Consider the following 19,548-nt stretch of genomic DNA (forward strand, 5'->3'; position numbering starts at 1 on the left):
CGCCAGCTGACGTTCACGAGGCTTTATAATACTATACTCTCATGCGTCTGACGAATTATCTCTTGAGAGGAAATAGTTAACCAAATTTGCACCTGGCTCCCTAACCATTATCTATTATAGTTTCTTCCCTAAGAAATAAAAGACGCAAAATTAGTAATTTCCTTTATTTCACTTAATCATAATCATTTAAAAATAAATAACATTTAATTGTACTTGCTTATATTTAATCAACAAACATTCAGACATTAAGATCGCACACATATTTACAAGTCACTGGAATTACATTATATTCTAACGATTAAAATTATAAAATTTAAAGATTAAAAATCATCAATCAATTACATAAAATGAAGATCTTACTAATTTCTATAGATGAGCTTTAATTTTATTGTCAACAAATTGGTTAAGAAATTAATAATTATTGTTTAAGAATGTGATGTTATTTGTCTATTTCATAAAGTTTCTATCAAAAAGTACATATCAAATAGTATTATAGTAATAGTTTATTGTAATTACGAAAATAAATCAATTTCGATTCGAATTTTTAATTTTTTACAAGCTTTTTCGTCATATTTTCACTGTTTAGTCTGTACATTTTCATTTTTCACCATTTCAAAAAATAAATAATTTAAAAAGAACCTGTATTTTTATTTGACCCGATTTTACCTGAAGCTATACACAAATTAAATTTTTCCGGCTATTCCTATACTTTTTCGTTTCTTTTGATATGTACTCATATTATTAAATTATTTTACATAAAAGGTGGGTTTAAGCCAATAGAGCTGTTAATGCATCAAGGAATTGCGTTCTCTGTGAAGTCGGTAGAACTATAACCGAAGTATCCACATAGTCTAGTATCACGCTCGCTCCGCTTTTCTGTGCGGCTTGCTCGAAGGCTGCTCCGAATAAACTGGAAAACATATTTTAGATTGTTATTTGTTAATATAAAAAATGGAATAGGAAAAAAATTTAGTGTAACATTTTTTAGTTACGCGTGACATTTTTCCGTTACGCGCCATCTTTTTCTTATCCCTACCACGCGTGATTCGACGTATTTCTGTAAAGTTGCATATAGTAAATTATTTTTTGAAAAATAGGGTCATAAAGAAGTTTCACTTCTTACGTGTGTACACTAGTACACGCACACATTTTTTTAAGAAAAGAAAAAATTCGATAACGAGGCGGGATTCGAACCCGCGTCTTTCTACCAATCCGAGGCGGACGCCTGACCAATTCGGCCACCCGTGAGCAATCGAAATTAATCTACTCTTTCAGTTTTATGCGTCCGGGACACAGCGAAATGACGGAAAGACGTGGGTTCGAATCCCGCTTCAAGATCAATTTTTTGAAATTTATATTAATTATAAAAGCATTTGAATGCCATCAAACCAAAATATCAATTTTTTATTGTTTTTAACACGCATAAAAAGCTTTTTTTGTAACCTATTAGTTTAGACTGGATTTCTACTCATTTTAAATGAACAGATTTCATTCGAAAACTTATGATACAGGGTGTAATTTCGTAACTTGACAAAAATCTTGAAATTGATATCGAAAGTATTATACCTAACTAGCTGTGCCCGCGGTTTTACCCGCAGTGCTCCGCTCTGTTAGTCTTAGCGTAATGATTTATAGCCTACTAGCGGTCCGTCCCGGCTTCGCCCGTGGTACATATTTCGTAATAGGTAGCCTATGTTCTTTCTCAGGGTCTAAAATTTGTCTGTGCCAAATTTCATCAAAATCGTTTGAGAGGTTTAAGCGGCAAAGCGTAACAGACAGAGTTACTTTCGCATTTATAATATTATAGTAGGGATAGCCTTCCTCCATAAATGGGCTATCTAACACTGAGAAAATTATTCAAGTTCAAGTTCCTGAGATTTAGGTTAGACCAAACAAACTCTTGATCTTTATAATATTATGAAGTATATTAAGTATTAACTGTATAGAAGTATAGATAAAAATAATAATAGTTAAAAAAAAAAACTAAAAAACACGCTTTTTATAGAAAGCCGAACTAAAAAATAGAAAAATTTATCAAATTAGTGTATTGTCATGAACAAAGTTTGAACGAAATCTGGCCGTTTAAAGTGGGTCAAAATCGCGCCCAAAGAAGTCGGTTACAAACATACAGGTGAAGCTAATATAAAGCGTGTAAAAATTGGTTGTTTGTAAAGTAGGTTTACGATCGAGATGTTTACGTGATAACGTTTTATTGGTGGCAGTGCTCGAGATGAGACAGGAGATCGGTCCGTCTCTCTCTCGTTATACCTGCGATTGCGCTCGTGAGGTTTTGGTGTGAGTTGTGACACAAGTTTCTAAACATGTCACCCGACTAAAACGATTTTAAAAACGTTATCACGTCAAAAAATGTTGTGTGGTTTTATGAAACCACGGTAAAAGTGAAACTGTTCGAACGGTTCCGAACACTGCTTTGTGTAGCGCATGTCGCGTGTCGGTCGGCTGCCGAGTAGGTATACCTACTTACAGTAGCGATACACGTGACATGCGCTACACAGACCAAACAGTTTGAGACGATGTAATAAAAGTTTCACTTTAAAAACATACTTGCGCGGCTCCTGATCGTATCTGGGCGGCACTCCAAGCAGCAAGCAGTGTCCGTCGGGCAGCGGGCAGCTCGCCAGCAGCGGCCGCGAGCCGCCCGCGGCGCTCGCCACCCAGCGGGCTGCTGCTGCCAGCCACAGCGGACCCCGCACTGATGTGGACTCCGACGTGCCCTGGAATTAATAAAAAATGGTTGTCTGTAAAGTCGGTTTTACGGGCGAAGATTTTACGTGACAACGTCTTTTTCTCGATCATAGTTGAGTGGGAGAGAGACGCAAGGCATTCGGCGGGCCTCTCTCTCGTTCGGTGACTCATCGTAACGTTACCGAGCGTTACACTTTTTCATAAGTGACTCCCAGTCGCAACCTAATTTAAGACGTTGTCACGTCAAAATGGTTGTAAAGTCGGTTTACTGACGATAGTTGAACGTGACTTCTCCATAGATACTGCTTTCCGAATCGGTGGTAAATGTTAAAAATACTATGTAATGACGATTCGAAAGTGCTACTAAATAGTAGTCTAATTGAATAAATGAATGTTTGAGTTTGACAACGTCCGATTGTGCTTCTTTGTCGCTCGTTCCGCGCTCTCGCTTGCACTTACATAGAACGCCTCAGAGCGAGGTAACGCCGCATGAGTCATGTTTTTTCGTGCGTGCAGCCGGCTCTATCGAATTATAAGATGTTGTCACGTCAATAAATAATAATAAATAAATATTATAGGACACTATTACACAAATCGACCTAGTCCCACAGTGAGCTCAATTAAGGCTTGTGTTGCGGGTACTAGGCGACGATAAATATAATATTTAATAAATACATATATAGATAATAACACCCAGACCCAAGAACAAATAATTGAGTTCATCACACAAATATTTGCCCTAACCGGGGATCGAACCCGGGACCGTCGGCTCTGTAGGCACTAGGCAGTTACTTTACCACTGCGCCAACCGCGTCGTCATGACTTATTATGAGTATGATGCGCGAATCGCGAATAATTATAAGTATGATGATTACTTGGTAAATAGTAGTCTACGTGATAAGTTGAAAATGGCGAAATAGAGATAGTCTCTTAAAAATACGTGCGATAGCTCATTTGATTCGGAATGACGTCTAGAAAAATGTATCGGAAATGTGTATTAGCACACAAAAAATTGCAAAAGTTATAAACAAATAAAGTTGCAAAAAAAAGGTATTTCGTTTATTGTTAATAACTCCGAAATTATTAACATTTCATAAATTTTGAAAAAAGATTCCTAAAGAGGAGGAAATTTCCAACGAAAAACTCCCGACTCCCGGAATTCTATCTCCATTATTTATAATTTTAATTTAATCATTTTAAAAACTAGAAATCTATTTTTAGGTCTCTAATTTTCGCCATTTTCAACTTATCACTTAAGACTATAGGTTAATATATATTAATAGTTTACATTTTTTAAAGAAACACATAATTCAGGTATAAATAAAAATGAATCCCAAAATGTGTTGGTAAGCGCATAACTTGAGAACGGCTGAACCGATTTCGATAATTCTTTTTTTATTATATTCCTTGAAGTACGAGGATGGTTCTTATGTAGAGAAAACGTAAATATGTACCACGGGCGGGCGAAGCCGGGGCGGACCGCTAGTTCAGACTAGTCAGAATCAGTTTAGACTAATCAACTTTCTTTTTCAATATTTGCACACCCAATCAATGGGTAGAATGTATTAGCCACATAATATTGTAATTAAAAACATCTATAATTTGTAACTACATTCTTGCAAATAAATATAATTTGAATTTGAATTTGAATTCAGTATAAATAAGAAAAATCGAAACAAACTAAATAAGAGTCGAACTAGTGAATTGTGTGTTTCTTTAAAATCGAAACGATTTATTTAAATTTTAAACTGTATTTTGTGTATGCATGCACTTATAAATAATTTAATGAACAAATTCCTTGTGTATATGTATGTGTTATTTACCTCATTCATGAAATTCTGGTAAGCTTGTAAAAGTAGCAAAATTTGGATAAGAACTTCAAAAACATTTTGATAACAATTTTCAGAATAGTTTAGTAGTTTAAGGGCTGATTTTTCAACCCTTGGTTGAAATTTATTCGTCGAATAATGTATAAAACTACCATTTAAAAAACGTATTATTGCCCGTATTTGACAGTTTACGTGACATTTTAATATTATCGTGTAATACTTTATTGGACGGATAAGTTTTCCAAGCATTGAAAAATCGGCCCTAAAATTTATATCGTAACAAACAGAAAAACAATCAAATATTTACCTCTTGAACTATAAAATAATTAAACGGTCCGGCCAGCAACAGTCCCCTGGAAGCCAATATCCCCTGGGCCAATCGTGCCACTGCTTCTAAACTTCTGCGAGCTGATGTGATTCCAAGTTTTAGGGCTTCGTTATCTCCGCACACTTCTAACGCTGCAAGGGCCTTTTGGAAGCCCTCCGCTTTTGGTATTGTGTCCTAGAATATAATATGTTTATTTATCTTAATATATATAAATCTCGTGTCACAATGTTTGTCCTCAATGGACTCCTAAAACACTTAACCAATTATAATAAAATTCGCACACCATGTGCATTGTGCAGTTCGATCCAACTTGAGAGATAGGATAGTTTAAACATGTAGGTACCACGGGCGAAGCCGGGGCGAACCGCTAGTTTCTTATATGGGTTTTACAAATAAAATCTATATATATATATATCATAGTCATATATAATTTAAGAACTTATATGTATGTGTTTGTAGTTAGTTATATACCACACATACGTTGAATAGTACCAATTATGACTCATGCCAAGGGACTGACATGTTTTTTTTGTCGATTTGTCTTACGACGTTAATTTTTAAAGGGATAACCATACTTTTTCTACAATTTAAGTATGATTAGACATACTTACATGTTCAATAAGGGCCATAACCGCATATACAGTATCTAAAGCAGCAAAAGGATGTGAATGTGGCCTTTGTAACAAAAACGCAGCACGAGTAGGCGCGGTTAACTTGTGTTTTGGAGTCGCTGCTTCTATGTACTTACGCCTATTTTACAAGTACCATACCTGTTTATAGCTGGTTACAACATTGTATCGTACTATAAATACTATCTTTGACTATTGCCAGGGGACTGACATTTTATTACAAATTTGTCTTATAGTCGTCATTTATTAAGAAAAACACACTTATTTTACAATTTAAGCATACTTACATGTTCAATAAGGGCCATAACCGCATAAACTGTGTCCAACGCAGCCAAAGGATGTGAATGTGGCCTTTGTAACAAAAACGCGGCTCTAGTAGGAGCAGTTAACTTATGTTTTGGAGCCGCTGTCTCTAGCGCAGTGAGGAGGCTTCTGCGGAGTTCTACGTCCATGGAACGGTAGGACTGACGAGCTTGTTGCAGGGGAAATCTGTGGAAAATTGTATATATACATAGTAGTAGTAGTAGTAGTGAAGTCCCGTGTCCCCAAGGTAAGGGGCAGATGCATTATCCATACATCTGTTTCACTGATCGATTTTTTTTTAGGGACAAGTAGGTGATCAGCCTTCTGTGTCCTGCCAGACCGAGACATTTTTTTTTGTTATTCGTCTCCACCGGGAATCGAACCCAGGACCCCTCGGTTCTACGCTCACGCGTCAACCACTGTACCAAGGAGGTGGTCAAAAATAAAGGTCAAAAAATTGTATATATAAATACATTATATTTTGGAAATATAGGTATGTATAGGCATATAGCTGCATATACCTAAATGTGCCTATGAAGGAGTTTATATATTATGTAGGGTATAGGCACATGTTTTAACACAAACTGAAACAAAAAAATCTCCCTAGAATTAAAGAAATTAATTAATTTAAAATTTACAGTTATCCTTAAAAATTAACTATTACTACAAATACTACATTTAAAAAAAATTTGGTATTCTTCAAAAATTTACTAATAAATAAAATAAATATATCACAATCACCCCAACAACTAAACTTATTTTTGAGACACACAGGTACATTATGTTATTTACTCTTTTTTATTATTATTTTTATTACTTGATGAAAAAAATATATTTCCACTTACCCCATATCAGCAAGCAACTGCCTCAATCTCGTAGCCCCAGAACTATTGTGCAAGCGAAGCCGCGGGGCAAGGCCTGCTGCGTGACGTAACGCACCTTCCACAGACCACCATCGGTACAGAGGCAGCCATGCGTCTTTCGCTACTATCACGTGGGCTGACTGGGAAATTGTTATTTTGATATAAATGTAATGATATAATGAGCATACAAAATAATTTGTATATAGAAAAAGTTGTATTTGAAATGTTGTAAATTTTTTTCAAAAAAATGCAATCAAGTGTGAATAAGAATCGCGATATTTGTTCGGCAACAGTATCTCATCAAACTCAAACATTTATTTATTCAATTAGACTTCTTCTAGAAGCACTTTTGAAACGTCATTACATATTTTTAACATTTACCACCGATTCGGAAAGCAGTATCTACGTAGAAGAACCGGCAAGAAACTCCATAGTTGCTCTTTTAAATCATGACAGTTTTACAATTTAATTTTACAAAATACATATTATGTAACATCATATATTATCGTAATATGCTGAAAAAGAACTGTCCTCCATGGGTTTTTATCGTCCATATTATATTCCTTAATACTGTAATAGGCTCTCTGAACTAGTATTTTTTATATAAGTTTTAAATATAGTTAAACTACTAAACTACTAAACTCTTCATCATTACATAGTATAAAACAAAATCGCTTTCTCTGTCTCTATGTGCCTTTGAATGCTAAAATCTTTAAAATTATGCAACGGATTTTGATGCGGTTTTTTTTTAATAGATAGAGTGATTCAAGAGGAAGGTTTGAGTATATAATTTATTAGGTTTTAGACAAAGCGGGCGAAGCCGCGGACGGTAGGTTAATCTCTAATAATTTTAACTGTCTTTTTTTTTTAAGTGGGGAAATCTTGCATAGATACCCACGGCCTCCGGGGAAGGGGCCGTGGGTTATGTCGGATTCCTACCGATCAAAACCCCACTGTGTTCCGTCAAGCCGCATCAACGACGGGGCCACGGGTATAGTAGAGTTCTTCCGTGACCCCATCAAAATTTTTTATCCATCACGGTTCATTTATTATAAGATAGACGGTGGCGGACAGACAGACAAACAAACAATGCAGCACTACAGGGTGTACACTCACTGTACTGTGCGCAAGGCAGCGCTGCAGCGGTTCCGCGTCCAGCAGGCAGCGAGCTGGTGGCCGCAGGTAAAGCGCTGCATGTGCTGTACAGCCCACAGCCCCGCACCAGAGCACTGCAGCGCTGCAGCGGGACACACGCACTGCTAGCTCTAACGCTACACATGCACTCTGAAAGTGATAGTATTTGTTGTAGGGCGCCCAATTGAGCATGTGTCAGTTATATATTTATAAATTCACTGTAAATAAAGTTTCTATAGTTAGCTAATTAATAAATATAATATATTTAATATAATTAAATATAATCCACAAAAATATATTAAAAATAAATAATTAACTAATACAATATAAATGAATCGCTAAATGTGTTGGTAAGCGCAAAATCTGAGAAGGTCTGAATGGCTTATAATATTCCTTAGTGAAGTACGATGATTCTTATAGAGAGAAAACATAAACATTTACCATAGGCAAATGCCGGGGTGGACCGCTAGTTAGTTATAATTTAGTATTGCTGTACTTTTTGTGTAACAACCCAAATTGTTTTCAAGTCTGTCATCTTAGGCACTTTAATTAGAATTACCAATTACATTAAATGTTAACATTTGCATATTTACAGCATTTAATGCAATTTATTAACCAAAAAATTAAAAAAAAATCAAAAGTATAGAAAAAAATATTTAACAAATCGTGGAATTAAAATTCACCAAATACTATTAAGTCTATGTATAGTGAATCCATTGTATAATTTTAGTAATACTTACTGGTTTCCCATAATAAGAGAACTGTGTATAATTAAACATGAGTGTGTGCCGTCGCTCCTCCCATGCTTTCCGAGCCCTGCGACGTTCCACCACAGCCTCAAGCCTGTCTGCACCTTGTAATTCATCATCATTCTCCTGGAATATTATAATGAATGGTACATAAGTCTTTCATCATCATTCTCCTGGAATATTATAATTAATGGTACATAAGTCTTTCATCGTCATTCTCCTGGAATATTATAATGAATGGTACATAAGTCTTTCATCATCATTCTCCTGGAATATTATAATGAATGGTACATAAGTTTATGTATCTGGACAACTATTTACAAAATATACATAAGGAGCTGCCTTTTATACTTTGTGTAGTTTAGTTTGAAAATTAATAAGTTTTAAAAGATGGAATTTTAGAATAACAGGGATTATAATAATCTCAGATAACATAAACGGAATCTGATCTATGAATATTATAAGGACATTGTTTTATATATAGATATTAAATTTGATTCCTTTTTATTCTCAAATAAGTGATTATAATTACTATCAGTTATAAATCCATGACGATTCTAATATAGTAGTTTGCTTCTTTTTTAATATACACCGCCTACTTGTATTTGTAATTTATTATTGTTTTCCTTGGTTGGGTAACCTGGAAGAGATGGCTCTGTAGCCATAAGGTCACCCATTGTGCAATTTGTTTGTATCGTATTTTATGTTATTTCTTTCAACTGGTGTGTGCAATAAAGAATTCATTCATTCATTCATTCATAGTAGTGTTAGAAAAAGATTTTTAAAGTCTACTAAAATCTAAGCTATATATTATTTACAAAACCAAACAAAAGCTTACCTCATCTTCTTCATCATCTCTAAATATATCATCAAAGTTTGGAATGTTCTCCTCGTCATCCTTATAAACTAAGCGAACCTGAAATTTTCATAGAAAATAATATATCATTACCTTACCAAAAAAATAACCCAAATTTTACGCTATAGATTACCAACCTGCCCATCACTATACACATTGCAAATGTCTGTAGGTTTATGTGAATCCAAAACAAAGAAAACTACATCCTCCTCAGGCTGCAATATATCGACTAGATCTATGGTCCCGCCACAGTTCACAAGCACAACGTATTTAATCTCCTCATTGTTTTCTTCGTAAGCCGTTTTCAATTCGGATATACCCCCCACAGGCACCAAAGTATACGATATGTTGTCGCATTTAAACAAATCCTGAAGTATTTTACAAGCACACACTGCATCCACATCATAATGAACGATCAAGAGGACCCTCTGTAATGAATTCAAAGCATTTACTTATCACATGATAGGAAAAAGAATGTAAACAACTCGTTGCAACACTAACATTGCCTAGAAGAACGTTGTAGAAATCATTTTTAATGTCCTCCACGAACATTTTCTATCCTCCTCAAATGTGGATGCTGCGAAATATCATGAAACCATTTTTCATTCTAACGTGCACTTAGAAAAACTTCGAAACACCTGCTGATTTTTGTGAACAATTGACAAATGCAACTGACAAAGGGACAATGACATTGAAATTGAATGAAACTTTTCGCGCCAAAACGAACATGAAACGACATAGCCAGATGCACCGTACAAGAAGCTTTTATCTAATACACTGGAGATTGCACTATGACCATTAACTTGTCACAAGAAAATATAACCTTGAATGACGTCAGTGTTGTTTTTTGTCTCTTTCTGTGGGTGACCACACTGGTTTGTATATTCAGGATTTTTCGAAATAAAAAAAACTAAAAATCATGGTCTATAAATAATAACGACATATATTTTTAACAGTATTTATATTATAATATTACTGGTCAACTTACATGAATAATTATCATCTTTATAGACCGTACCATTTTAATTGGTAGAGAATGATAGTTTTAAATAACGCTTGATAACTTTTGATCTCATACTACGATTTTTTAATTAAAATGAGTGCTACATACATTAAAACATCGTTTTGGTTACTCAAGCTTCAGTCTAAAACTTTTCAATATTCCAAAGGGAGAGTTGCATCGCTAGTGTTGATGTGTGGTAACGATATTACAGTTCTCAGAAATTCGTATGTCTTTCAGGAGCTGTACTTACGGTTACTAATGGTTTCATGGTGGTTAATTATAATATAATTAAAATTACTTTATATCAGTTGAGACGCAGTAACAATAATGTGGTAAATAAAAAGGTATAGCACTTTTCAAAAGGTATTTTTTTTCTGGACCGTAATCCTCAGGCTTAAAATGCAAACTGCATATTCTGGCATGTTGATAAATTTTACCCTTAATAGGCACTATGGACAGCCATTTATTTCTTTTTATTTTATTTTTGGAAAGCTGAAATACGTAAAACAAAAAATATTAGGTTAAAAAGTATAAATTTCAATGTAAAAAAGAACAAACCACAATATGTGAGTGCAATACCGATGTCGTGTGTTGTTTCATTACTAGTATAAAATTTTTTAAAATGGTGTTCTAAATGTTCATCATAATATTGTTTAGCAATATATTATCGTCACTATCCGTAAAAACCCATCATCATGGTTACCTTACTTGTTAATATTGTTTGTTGAAAACTTGTTGAAAAATGATGAAAGTATTAGGAAAAGAACTTATTTAACATGATTGCTTAGTAAAATGATGATAAATTTGACGATTTTTGCCATTAAAATGATTCTAAACAGGTAAATGCATGAGTATTGAGGAATATTGTAAATAACGTAAATATACACTTGCCTGTGAAATTATAGGCCAGAATTTGGTGTCCAAAAACTTCTGCAATTTTTCACAATGCAATACATTATTAATATTCGGAAAATATTTATTAAATACGCAACAATATTAACTTAAATATTCGAAGCGATGCAATTTTTTTGACACTTATGTCATATTGTCAAAGTGAGAGTTGCTACAATTTTATTATGGTAACTACTAACTACCCATAATCAGGGAATATCGCTTTTTAATAATTGGTTCAGATACTTATTTTATTTAGCATAAATAATAATTGTCTCATCCAACAATGCTTTTGAATGACGTTGTTGGCAATTTATCAACAAACTCATGTACAAAAACTAACCTTTTGCACAGAATATTACAGCATACATAGTAGCCTTGGGAAAACTTCGTATTAACAGTGGCAATACAAGTTAGGTGTGAAAGTGATAGAACACAACAATTTTCTTGTTACACGTCAAATGTTCATACCGAAATCTCCAGTGTATAAGATTTAATGTATCTACAGACGCTCCGATTTGGTTGGTGCCAACCATATCGGAACCGACAAGGCAACCATTCCAACATTGCTACAGATTGTCCGACGGTTGGCCTTCCAGCCGTCAGTTGACCATAGAGTAATATGTCAGTTGACCATAGTACGAAGAGAATGGGCTAAATTCTACTATAGAAATAGAGAAAATTACAGTCATATGTGGCTCTTACAACTTATTTTTTAAGGTTTTTAATGTAGCCGCACTGTCAATTTTTTTTAATACTTCTAACATAATAAAATACGCTTGATTTCTGGCATCTCTATTTGCGTAATCTTTGTTACTTAAGTCCCACAAACAGGGAAAGTCTTTATATAGTTCCAGCAATTTTATTAATATGTCACGTTCGGTGACCGTAACTCCCTCGGCGTTCATGTTGACGTCCTACACCGGCGGCGTTGCGAATGTGAATGAGCCAATTACCTATATTACTCTATGGAATGAGCCGATTTGGTCGGAACAAAGCTTCCAGACGTTCCAATTTGGTTGGATCGGATAGGAAGTTGGTTTGGTCGGTATCGCCGGCGCATCCGACCACGTCAAACCAATATTAATAATAATTATGTCGGACCGACCGCTCTCTACACTTTCCGATTTGGTCGTGGTCGGATGGTTGGCACCAACCAAATCGGAGCGTCTGTAGATGCTAATAAGCTTCTTGGTCCTGCACATCCAGCAAGATAATAATAATAATTATTGACGTACGTCAACGCTATTCACTGTCGTTTTGCGTCGTGCATCGTGTATGACCTTGGCGGGACGTACATCAAGATGGACCGTAAATAAGACGCTTAACGGAACATCTGATATCTGTGATGATTTACTATCTCAATAAAATCTGAAGGGATTTTATTTTTTTTAACAATAATAACTAACGTTCTGTATTTTCATATAAACAATACACTGCCGTGTAATTTGAGGATAATGCGAAATTAACCAATTCTAATTCTAATCCACATTAAAAAAAGTTACTTTTTAGTTTTTATACACTTTATTCACCATTGTTATTCTATTTACAAACATTTCTTGTAAAATATAGAATAAAAAAGAGTTGAGTTTAAAAGGCTAAGGGGGTGAATAACTGATTTATAAAAATGTTGTGTGGTTTTATGAAACCACGGTAAAAGTGAAACTGTTCGAACGGTTCCGAACACTGCTTTGTGTAGCGCATGTGCCGCGATACACGCGACATGCGCTACACAGACCAAAAAGTTTGAGACGATGTAATAAAAGTTTCACTTTAATAATTCGACTATAATTGATATTAATAATTATTAGCAAGTGCTTCTAGATGATATGTGTATGAAAAGTTATTTGTAAAAATTAAATGGAATATTCAGCGTGTTGTATTTTCGAGTTTTTTTTTAATGATACATTTTTGAAGGTAGGAAGAAATGACGTAATAAAATATATTTCTAGTGACTCTGTTCCTGACCATAGATAGTTCCGGATATAGAGATAGAGCGGTAAATTTGAAAATCGAAACCTGTGAAAAGTTTTTATCAACGGTTAGTGTATCTACAGACGCTCCGATTTGGTTGGTGCCAACCATATTGGAACCGACATGGCAACCATTCCAACATTGCTACAGATTGTCCGACGGTTGGCCTTCCAACTGTCAGTTGACCATAGAGTAATATGTTAGTTGACCATAGTACGAAGAGAATGGGCTAAATTCTACTATAGAAATAGAGAAAATTACAGTCATATGCGGCTCTTATAACTTATTTTTTAAGGTTTTTAATGTAGCCGCACTGTCAATTTTTTTAATACTTCTAACATAATAAAATACGCTTGATTTCTGGCATCTCTATTTGCGTAATCTTTGTTACTTAAGTCCCACAAACAGGGAAAGTCTTTATATAGTTCCAGTAATTTTATTAATATGTCACGTTCGGTGACCGTAACTCCCTCGGCGTTCATGTTGACGTCCTACACCGGCGGCGTTGCAAATGTGAATGAGCCAATTACCTATATTACTCTATGGAATGAGCCGATTTGGTCGGAACAAAGCTTCCAAACGTTCCAATTTGGTTGGATCGGATAGGAAGTTGGTTTGGTCGGTATTGCTGGCGCATCCGACCACGTCAAACCAATATTAATAATAATTATGTCGGACCGACCGCTCTCTACACTTTCCGATTTGGTCGTGGTCGGATGGTTGGCACCAACCAAATCGGAGCGTCTGTAGATACTATTAAAGAGAACTTTGCTTCAGTTAGTGCAAAATTCATTTTATATCATGAAAAGCGTCATAAAGAAAGCAATGATTTTATCATGTCAGTGTTAGAGAACTGTTCAAGCCTTATTTATTTTACATATACTAAAAGTTACGTGCAGGGATGCTTATGAGCAGAGCGTTTGCTTGAGATGAAGAGAGACTTCAATAATTTTATAAGAACGATACCAAATAAATGAGAAAATAAAACAAACAGGTATGTAGCAAATCATTTAAGTATTTGTTTCTTTTCTTTTCTTATAACATTCTACATGATGATGTGCAATTTTATACGCGATCGTACCGGGTCGTAACAAGCTGCTAGATAGGGCTCTAAAGTACGACTTAATCACTGATTCATCAGTTTCTTCAGGATAAAGATAGGCATCTATGCCATAACAAAGCATTTTGTCGGGGCAGTCGAGTGCCCTCAAACAACCAGCATATTCTGACCATAAAAGTTTTCTCCATTTCACATTATGACGCTGTGCTAGTGGGACTAACACACAAGCAGCAAATGTGTGATCACCATAGCTCACAGACTGAAACTGTTCCAAGAATTGGGTATAAAAATCTTGAAAATTATTCAATCCCATCAGTTCCTTGTCAAAATTAAACTTTGTACCCTTTTTGAATAGTATCTGTGTGCATTTTGTTAGCAATAATTTGATTTTCGCATCTAAAAATAACGAATTGTCGCATAAAAATACACACATTAAACGGCAGAATCTGTCGGTCAGATCTATGTCATTTAATAGATCAGGGAAGCATAGTTCATTAAACAGTATCCATTCTAGGCTGCTTCTGATGATTATCTCTTTTTCCGTGGCAAGTTTTTCTGCAACCTTCTTTGCATGTTCACCGACCACTGTAGGCTCTGGCTTTTCTTGACTCTTACTATACAGAGAAAGTATGGGTAGATATATCCAATCACGCGGGAGTATAGGTTCTTGCCACTTTCTAAACACTACAAACGGACCTGTGTCTACATAGTTTATATTACATACTTTACTATAACAAGATTTGATATCCTCTATATTTGTTAATGCTTTTGAAAATCCATCTGCCTCTGACAATGATACAAGATTAAACAAGCGCTCAGCGGTAAACCATTTCTCATTAAAAATAATATTGTTAAACAAAAATTCTAATTCATATCTCTTATCTATTCTTAATATGTAGCACAATTTGCTTGCTACAGAATAGACCAAGTCCTTAAGAGATTCAGGAATGTCTGACTGTATTGCAAGAGTAACCAAATTAAATACAAAATGTGTCTCCATTCCTGTGAACCAATTGTTTATTAAACTTGGTGCTTCTTCTGACAATTTTCTTAAATAAGGTAGAGTATGCTCCAAAAATGATATAGATACTTGCTTATCGTTTAATACAACTAACAATTTGAATAATGATGATAAACAAGGTATTGGAGATGCCACATTCAATATAGGAAGTACTTTTTGTTGCGAATCAATCACTGATGTGCCCAAAGATGTTAAATTTTTAGTCAAATGTAAATCTTTATCTTCAATTCCAGATAATAAGTTAGAACTTGTAATCAAATTGTTTATCACAATCTTAAATCCTTCAGATTTGCTTAATTTTAAAAGTGTATCATTTAATATTTGAATGGTAATATTTTCATGAACAATAACAGTCTCAAAACAGTTCAAAATGGAGCATACTAATCTCAAATGGCCACAAGTATAGTTATCAAAATGAGACATTTGGGAGAGCCATTTCTGCATTCCTTCTTTTAGTAGGGGATATATCTGTGCCTTATAATCCAAATTTACACCACAACTTATTAAGCCATCAATGAACTGTAAAACTACAGCAGCATGTGAAGCTGATAAAACTGAAGAATTCATATAGATACTAGTACCTTGGACATGTTTGTACAATGTTGTGATTATAACAGGAAATAATGATCTAGCATTTTCCATGCCCAGTTTAAATTTCAGTAAATTGGACAGTATACAATAAGCTTCTATTTGAACTTTGAGTCCATATGTCCCATCTACTCCAGAACTCACATATTCAGACATAAAAGAACATATATCATACTTTGATACAAGGCTGTCTCCAACATCTCTTGATGTTAAAGAAATAACCCTTAACAATTTCAATGCAGCAAGTATAGGTTTTCCATTATACACTATTGATGGATCAAACATAAAGTTTATACTTGTTTTTGGCACAAAATATTTAAATATTGCATCCATTAAATGATCCATATTTACAATTTTTCTTGCTGTGTCCACAGAATCTCTGGCTAATCTTGTTAAAATTTGCAATGAATATTGTACACAATTAAATGATGGTTTTATATGCTCCAATATGTAGTAAATTCTCTGCAGAATTTCTGTTCTTAACACAGCAGCAATTATATCTATTTCAGCCAGATGAAAATCTTTTAATTCTGATTCTTTTGATTCAATTTCTTCTATTTCTGACCGATCATGTTCTAGACATGGTTGGTAGGTTCCTTCTCTGAATCCAATCAAAGCATCCAAGGATGCCTCATCTATTCTGTTGAAAAGTAAATTTCTCATTGCTTTTAAAGCTGGCTCCAAGATGATAACTTTGTTTTCATCCATGGCTATTCTTATCACAAAGAACAATTTGCTTAGAGGTAATTCAATGACATTTTTATAGATTCCTGCATTATAATATTCCAGAATACCAGCTATAGTATTGAGGGCTACCACTCTTTGCTGTGTTATACTAGACCGTGATAGCTCAAGCAGTTCAGTTAGAGAATATCCTGGTCTATGTGGCTCTTCCCCATGATGAAATAATGTTTTTGTTTTCTCAGTATATTCTATTGTGTAGGGCAACAAATATCCTCTGAAATCAAACCTAGCTTCATATGGTTCATCTGTTTTTAACTTACTTTCTTCTATGCCTTTAATCCATTCTAATTTGTCTTTTTCCAAGCTATCAAAGTGTAACCAGCTTTCTACATGTGGATGAGAGAGTACATCATTTTCCCATAAACTATCATTGTCTACTTTGGATTCTGTCATTTCCACACATTCCAATGTCTCTTCTTTTTTGACTTCTGTATCAGGTTTGTTAGACATTTTATTGTAATTTAAAGCTTCTTTATTCCTTTTCTTCCTTATAAATTCAATAATTTTGGGATCCAAACTGGCCATTAATTTCTCCTTTTCTTCTAAAATTTCCTTTTCAGACATTTTGTTTAGAATATTTACATTCTCAGTGTGAATACTATCTGCATCTTGATTATTTAGTATATAGCTTTGATTTGGAAGATTTAATCCTTGATTACTAAGTGCACTTGAAGAACAACTCAAATCTGTTTCCATTTCTTCAATTTTATTCTGTTTGCTTTTTTCAATACTGAGCGTGTGTATGCTTTTTTTGTTAGGTTTAATAGTAGGGTCCCGTTTTGTGACAGCAGGAAAACCTTGTGATGGCATGGGTTTGAAATCTAAATCAACAGGCACATCAATATTCTTCTCTAGAATATCACCTAACACTGAAGGGATTAATTTGGGATAGTAAACTTTATCATCGTCATATTCTGACTCTTTATTAGCTGTTGCATCAGTTACATTCTTTTCTAGAACATCACCAAGCATACTTGCGGTATCTTCGATGCGTGGACGTTTTTCTGCATTATTCGTAAGGCCTTTCGATTGTGCGTATTTCGACGGCTTCCTAACCCCAGATGGACCTGCATTACTCCGTTTTGTGGTCTGGTGTTCAGTACGACGCAAATTAACAAACTGTGCTGAAGGTTGAAGGCTTTGATTCTTACTTTTCTCCTTTAGAAATTCCTCCTGCATTCGAAGAATGTCTTCTTCATCATCACCTCGTTTGGGTCGCCGTATCATCTTCGAAATATATAACTTAATACTTATCGGAACAAAATTATCAGAATTTATGGAAAGATATTCAATTAACACAATGTTTTGGTTTTTGATGTTTGACGGATGACAAATGACAATGCGGCTTTGACACCTTTGACAAAGGAATAATTTTATTTGGTAACATGCGTTCATATTCTTCTAATCTAAACCAAAATAAAATTCAATAAAATATCAACATTCACCATTACAGTAGTATAAATGGTGCCCAAATTCAAGATAGTTTTTTATCATCAGATATATCCAATTTGAATCTCATATATAACGTTTAATATTATTCATTTGCATTGTGGCGGTTTTCATAATTCATAGTTTGTTTTGTCAATGTTAAGCTGAGCATAGGTCAGCCGTCAACGTCAGTTGTCATTTTAGTAACGTCAATAACACGTGTTTTGCTATTTTATTTAATTAATATTAAATAAATTTTAAATAGTCAAAAGAAAATATATTCAAAAATGCCGAAAGTAAAGAATTTGGAGAAGCTCAAGCATCCTAACAGCAGAAAAATGATGTCTCTAGCAAAGAAAATGAGTAAAGAAGAGAAGAAAAATAATAACAAACTTGGAACTCATATCAAACAGAACTTGATCGGAGAAAAGATCCTTTGGTTTAAAGAGAGGATTCCAGAAGGGTGCGTGATATTGAGCAAGGAGCAAACGCTAGAACTGATTGAAACTTATTTAGCGCGGTTCGACGAAGAATTGGAACAAATAGCTTTAAAAAATTCGGTTGGTCAACGAAAAAACCGCCAACATGCGAGTAGAGAAGACGTTATAAATATAACAAAAAAGCGGGAAAAAGATGAATTCGAGACCTGTGGTCTGGAAATGCCGGATTTAATGGATGCGAATCAGATGGAAGTTTTACGTAATTGGAATGGAGAGCTGAGGTTTTTGCAGCATTTCAAGTTAAAAAGAATAGCAAGGAAGCACTTGACATAGATTTTAACATGTACCTAATATAAAATATATTGTAAATAGTAATCAACATTTTTTTTTTGTAAACTTTCTCCTCTAAACTAATTTGATATAATCTTTCATATACCAAGTTAAAATTATACTAATAGTTGGATGATATTATACAAATCACAACATACATTTTATAACACCCTATAGCAAAGCAATATTAAAATTTAAATTATATGGCATATCAAGACACAGGTATTTCAGATAAATAATGTAGCTGCTAGTTTATGCAAAATTTGGAAAGTAAAATTTCTAAATAATCATTCATTAGCATATTATCTACATTAAATAATATACTGTTAGAATAGTTAATTATATTTATGGGAAAAGTTCAACATTTAAATTAAAACTGGATAAATAAATTAGTCTACTCTTTCTAGCCCAAATTATTTTCAAAGGATATTTATTAATAAAACACAATAATTTGAACATATTTATATATATTTACAATTTAACCTAGATCAATACAAAGAATTACATGAAAAACCGAGCATAAAATCTACTATACATTTGAAAATATTGTGGTTTACACTCAATTTAGGATATGTTACAATAATTAAGAATTTCATTAGTCAATATCACAATATATTCACACAGGTAACTGGGATACTACATTGATATTGTTATTATTGCATAAAACTAAAA

The 19,548-nt window shown here is 34.1% G+C and overlaps 3 protein-coding genes across 3 annotated transcripts; 1 reads left to right on the forward strand and 2 right to left on the reverse strand.

Moving 5' to 3' along the window:
• Nucleotides 1-149: 149 nt before the first annotated feature.
• On the reverse strand, nucleotides 150-10,061 carry Cdc45 (cell division cycle protein 45). Its single transcript, XM_090114770.1, has 10 exons — nucleotides 9,899-10,061; nucleotides 9,535-9,825; nucleotides 9,380-9,457; nucleotides 8,533-8,667; nucleotides 7,775-7,942; nucleotides 6,641-6,798; nucleotides 5,780-5,981; nucleotides 4,843-5,037; nucleotides 2,566-2,735; nucleotides 150-910 (listed from the first exon to the last, which is right to left on the reverse strand). Exons 1-10 carry the CDS (start codon nucleotides 9,947-9,949, stop codon nucleotides 769-771), a joined length of 1,590 nt encoding a protein of 529 aa, XP_089970896.1. The 5' UTR covers nucleotides 9,950-10,061; the 3' UTR covers nucleotides 150-768.
• A 4,210-nt stretch (nucleotides 10,062-14,271) lies between these two features.
• LOC149898867 (RNA polymerase II-associated protein 1) lies at nucleotides 14,272-17,988 on the reverse strand. The gene has a single exon (XM_090114424.1). The coding sequence runs from the start codon at nucleotides 17,903-17,905 to the stop codon at nucleotides 14,276-14,278; it is 3,630 nt and encodes a 1,209-aa protein (XP_089970550.1). The 5' UTR covers nucleotides 17,906-17,988; the 3' UTR covers nucleotides 14,272-14,275.
• Nucleotides 17,989-18,316: 328 nt separating this feature from the next.
• LOC149898868 (translation machinery-associated protein 16 homolog) lies at nucleotides 18,317-18,886 on the forward strand. The gene has a single exon (XM_090114675.1). It carries the CDS (start codon nucleotides 18,394-18,396, stop codon nucleotides 18,877-18,879), a length of 486 nt encoding a protein of 161 aa, XP_089970801.1. The 5' UTR covers nucleotides 18,317-18,393; the 3' UTR covers nucleotides 18,880-18,886.
• Nucleotides 18,887-19,548: the final 662 nt, after the last annotated feature.

The sequence above is a fragment of the Colias eurytheme genome, chromosome 21 (genome assembly GCF_061535395.1).
Source record: "Colias eurytheme isolate Ceu_HAF_F1 chromosome 21, ilColEury1 Martin Lab GWU primary, whole genome shotgun sequence".
NCBI lineage: Eukaryota > Metazoa > Arthropoda > Insecta > Lepidoptera > Pieridae > Colias > Colias eurytheme.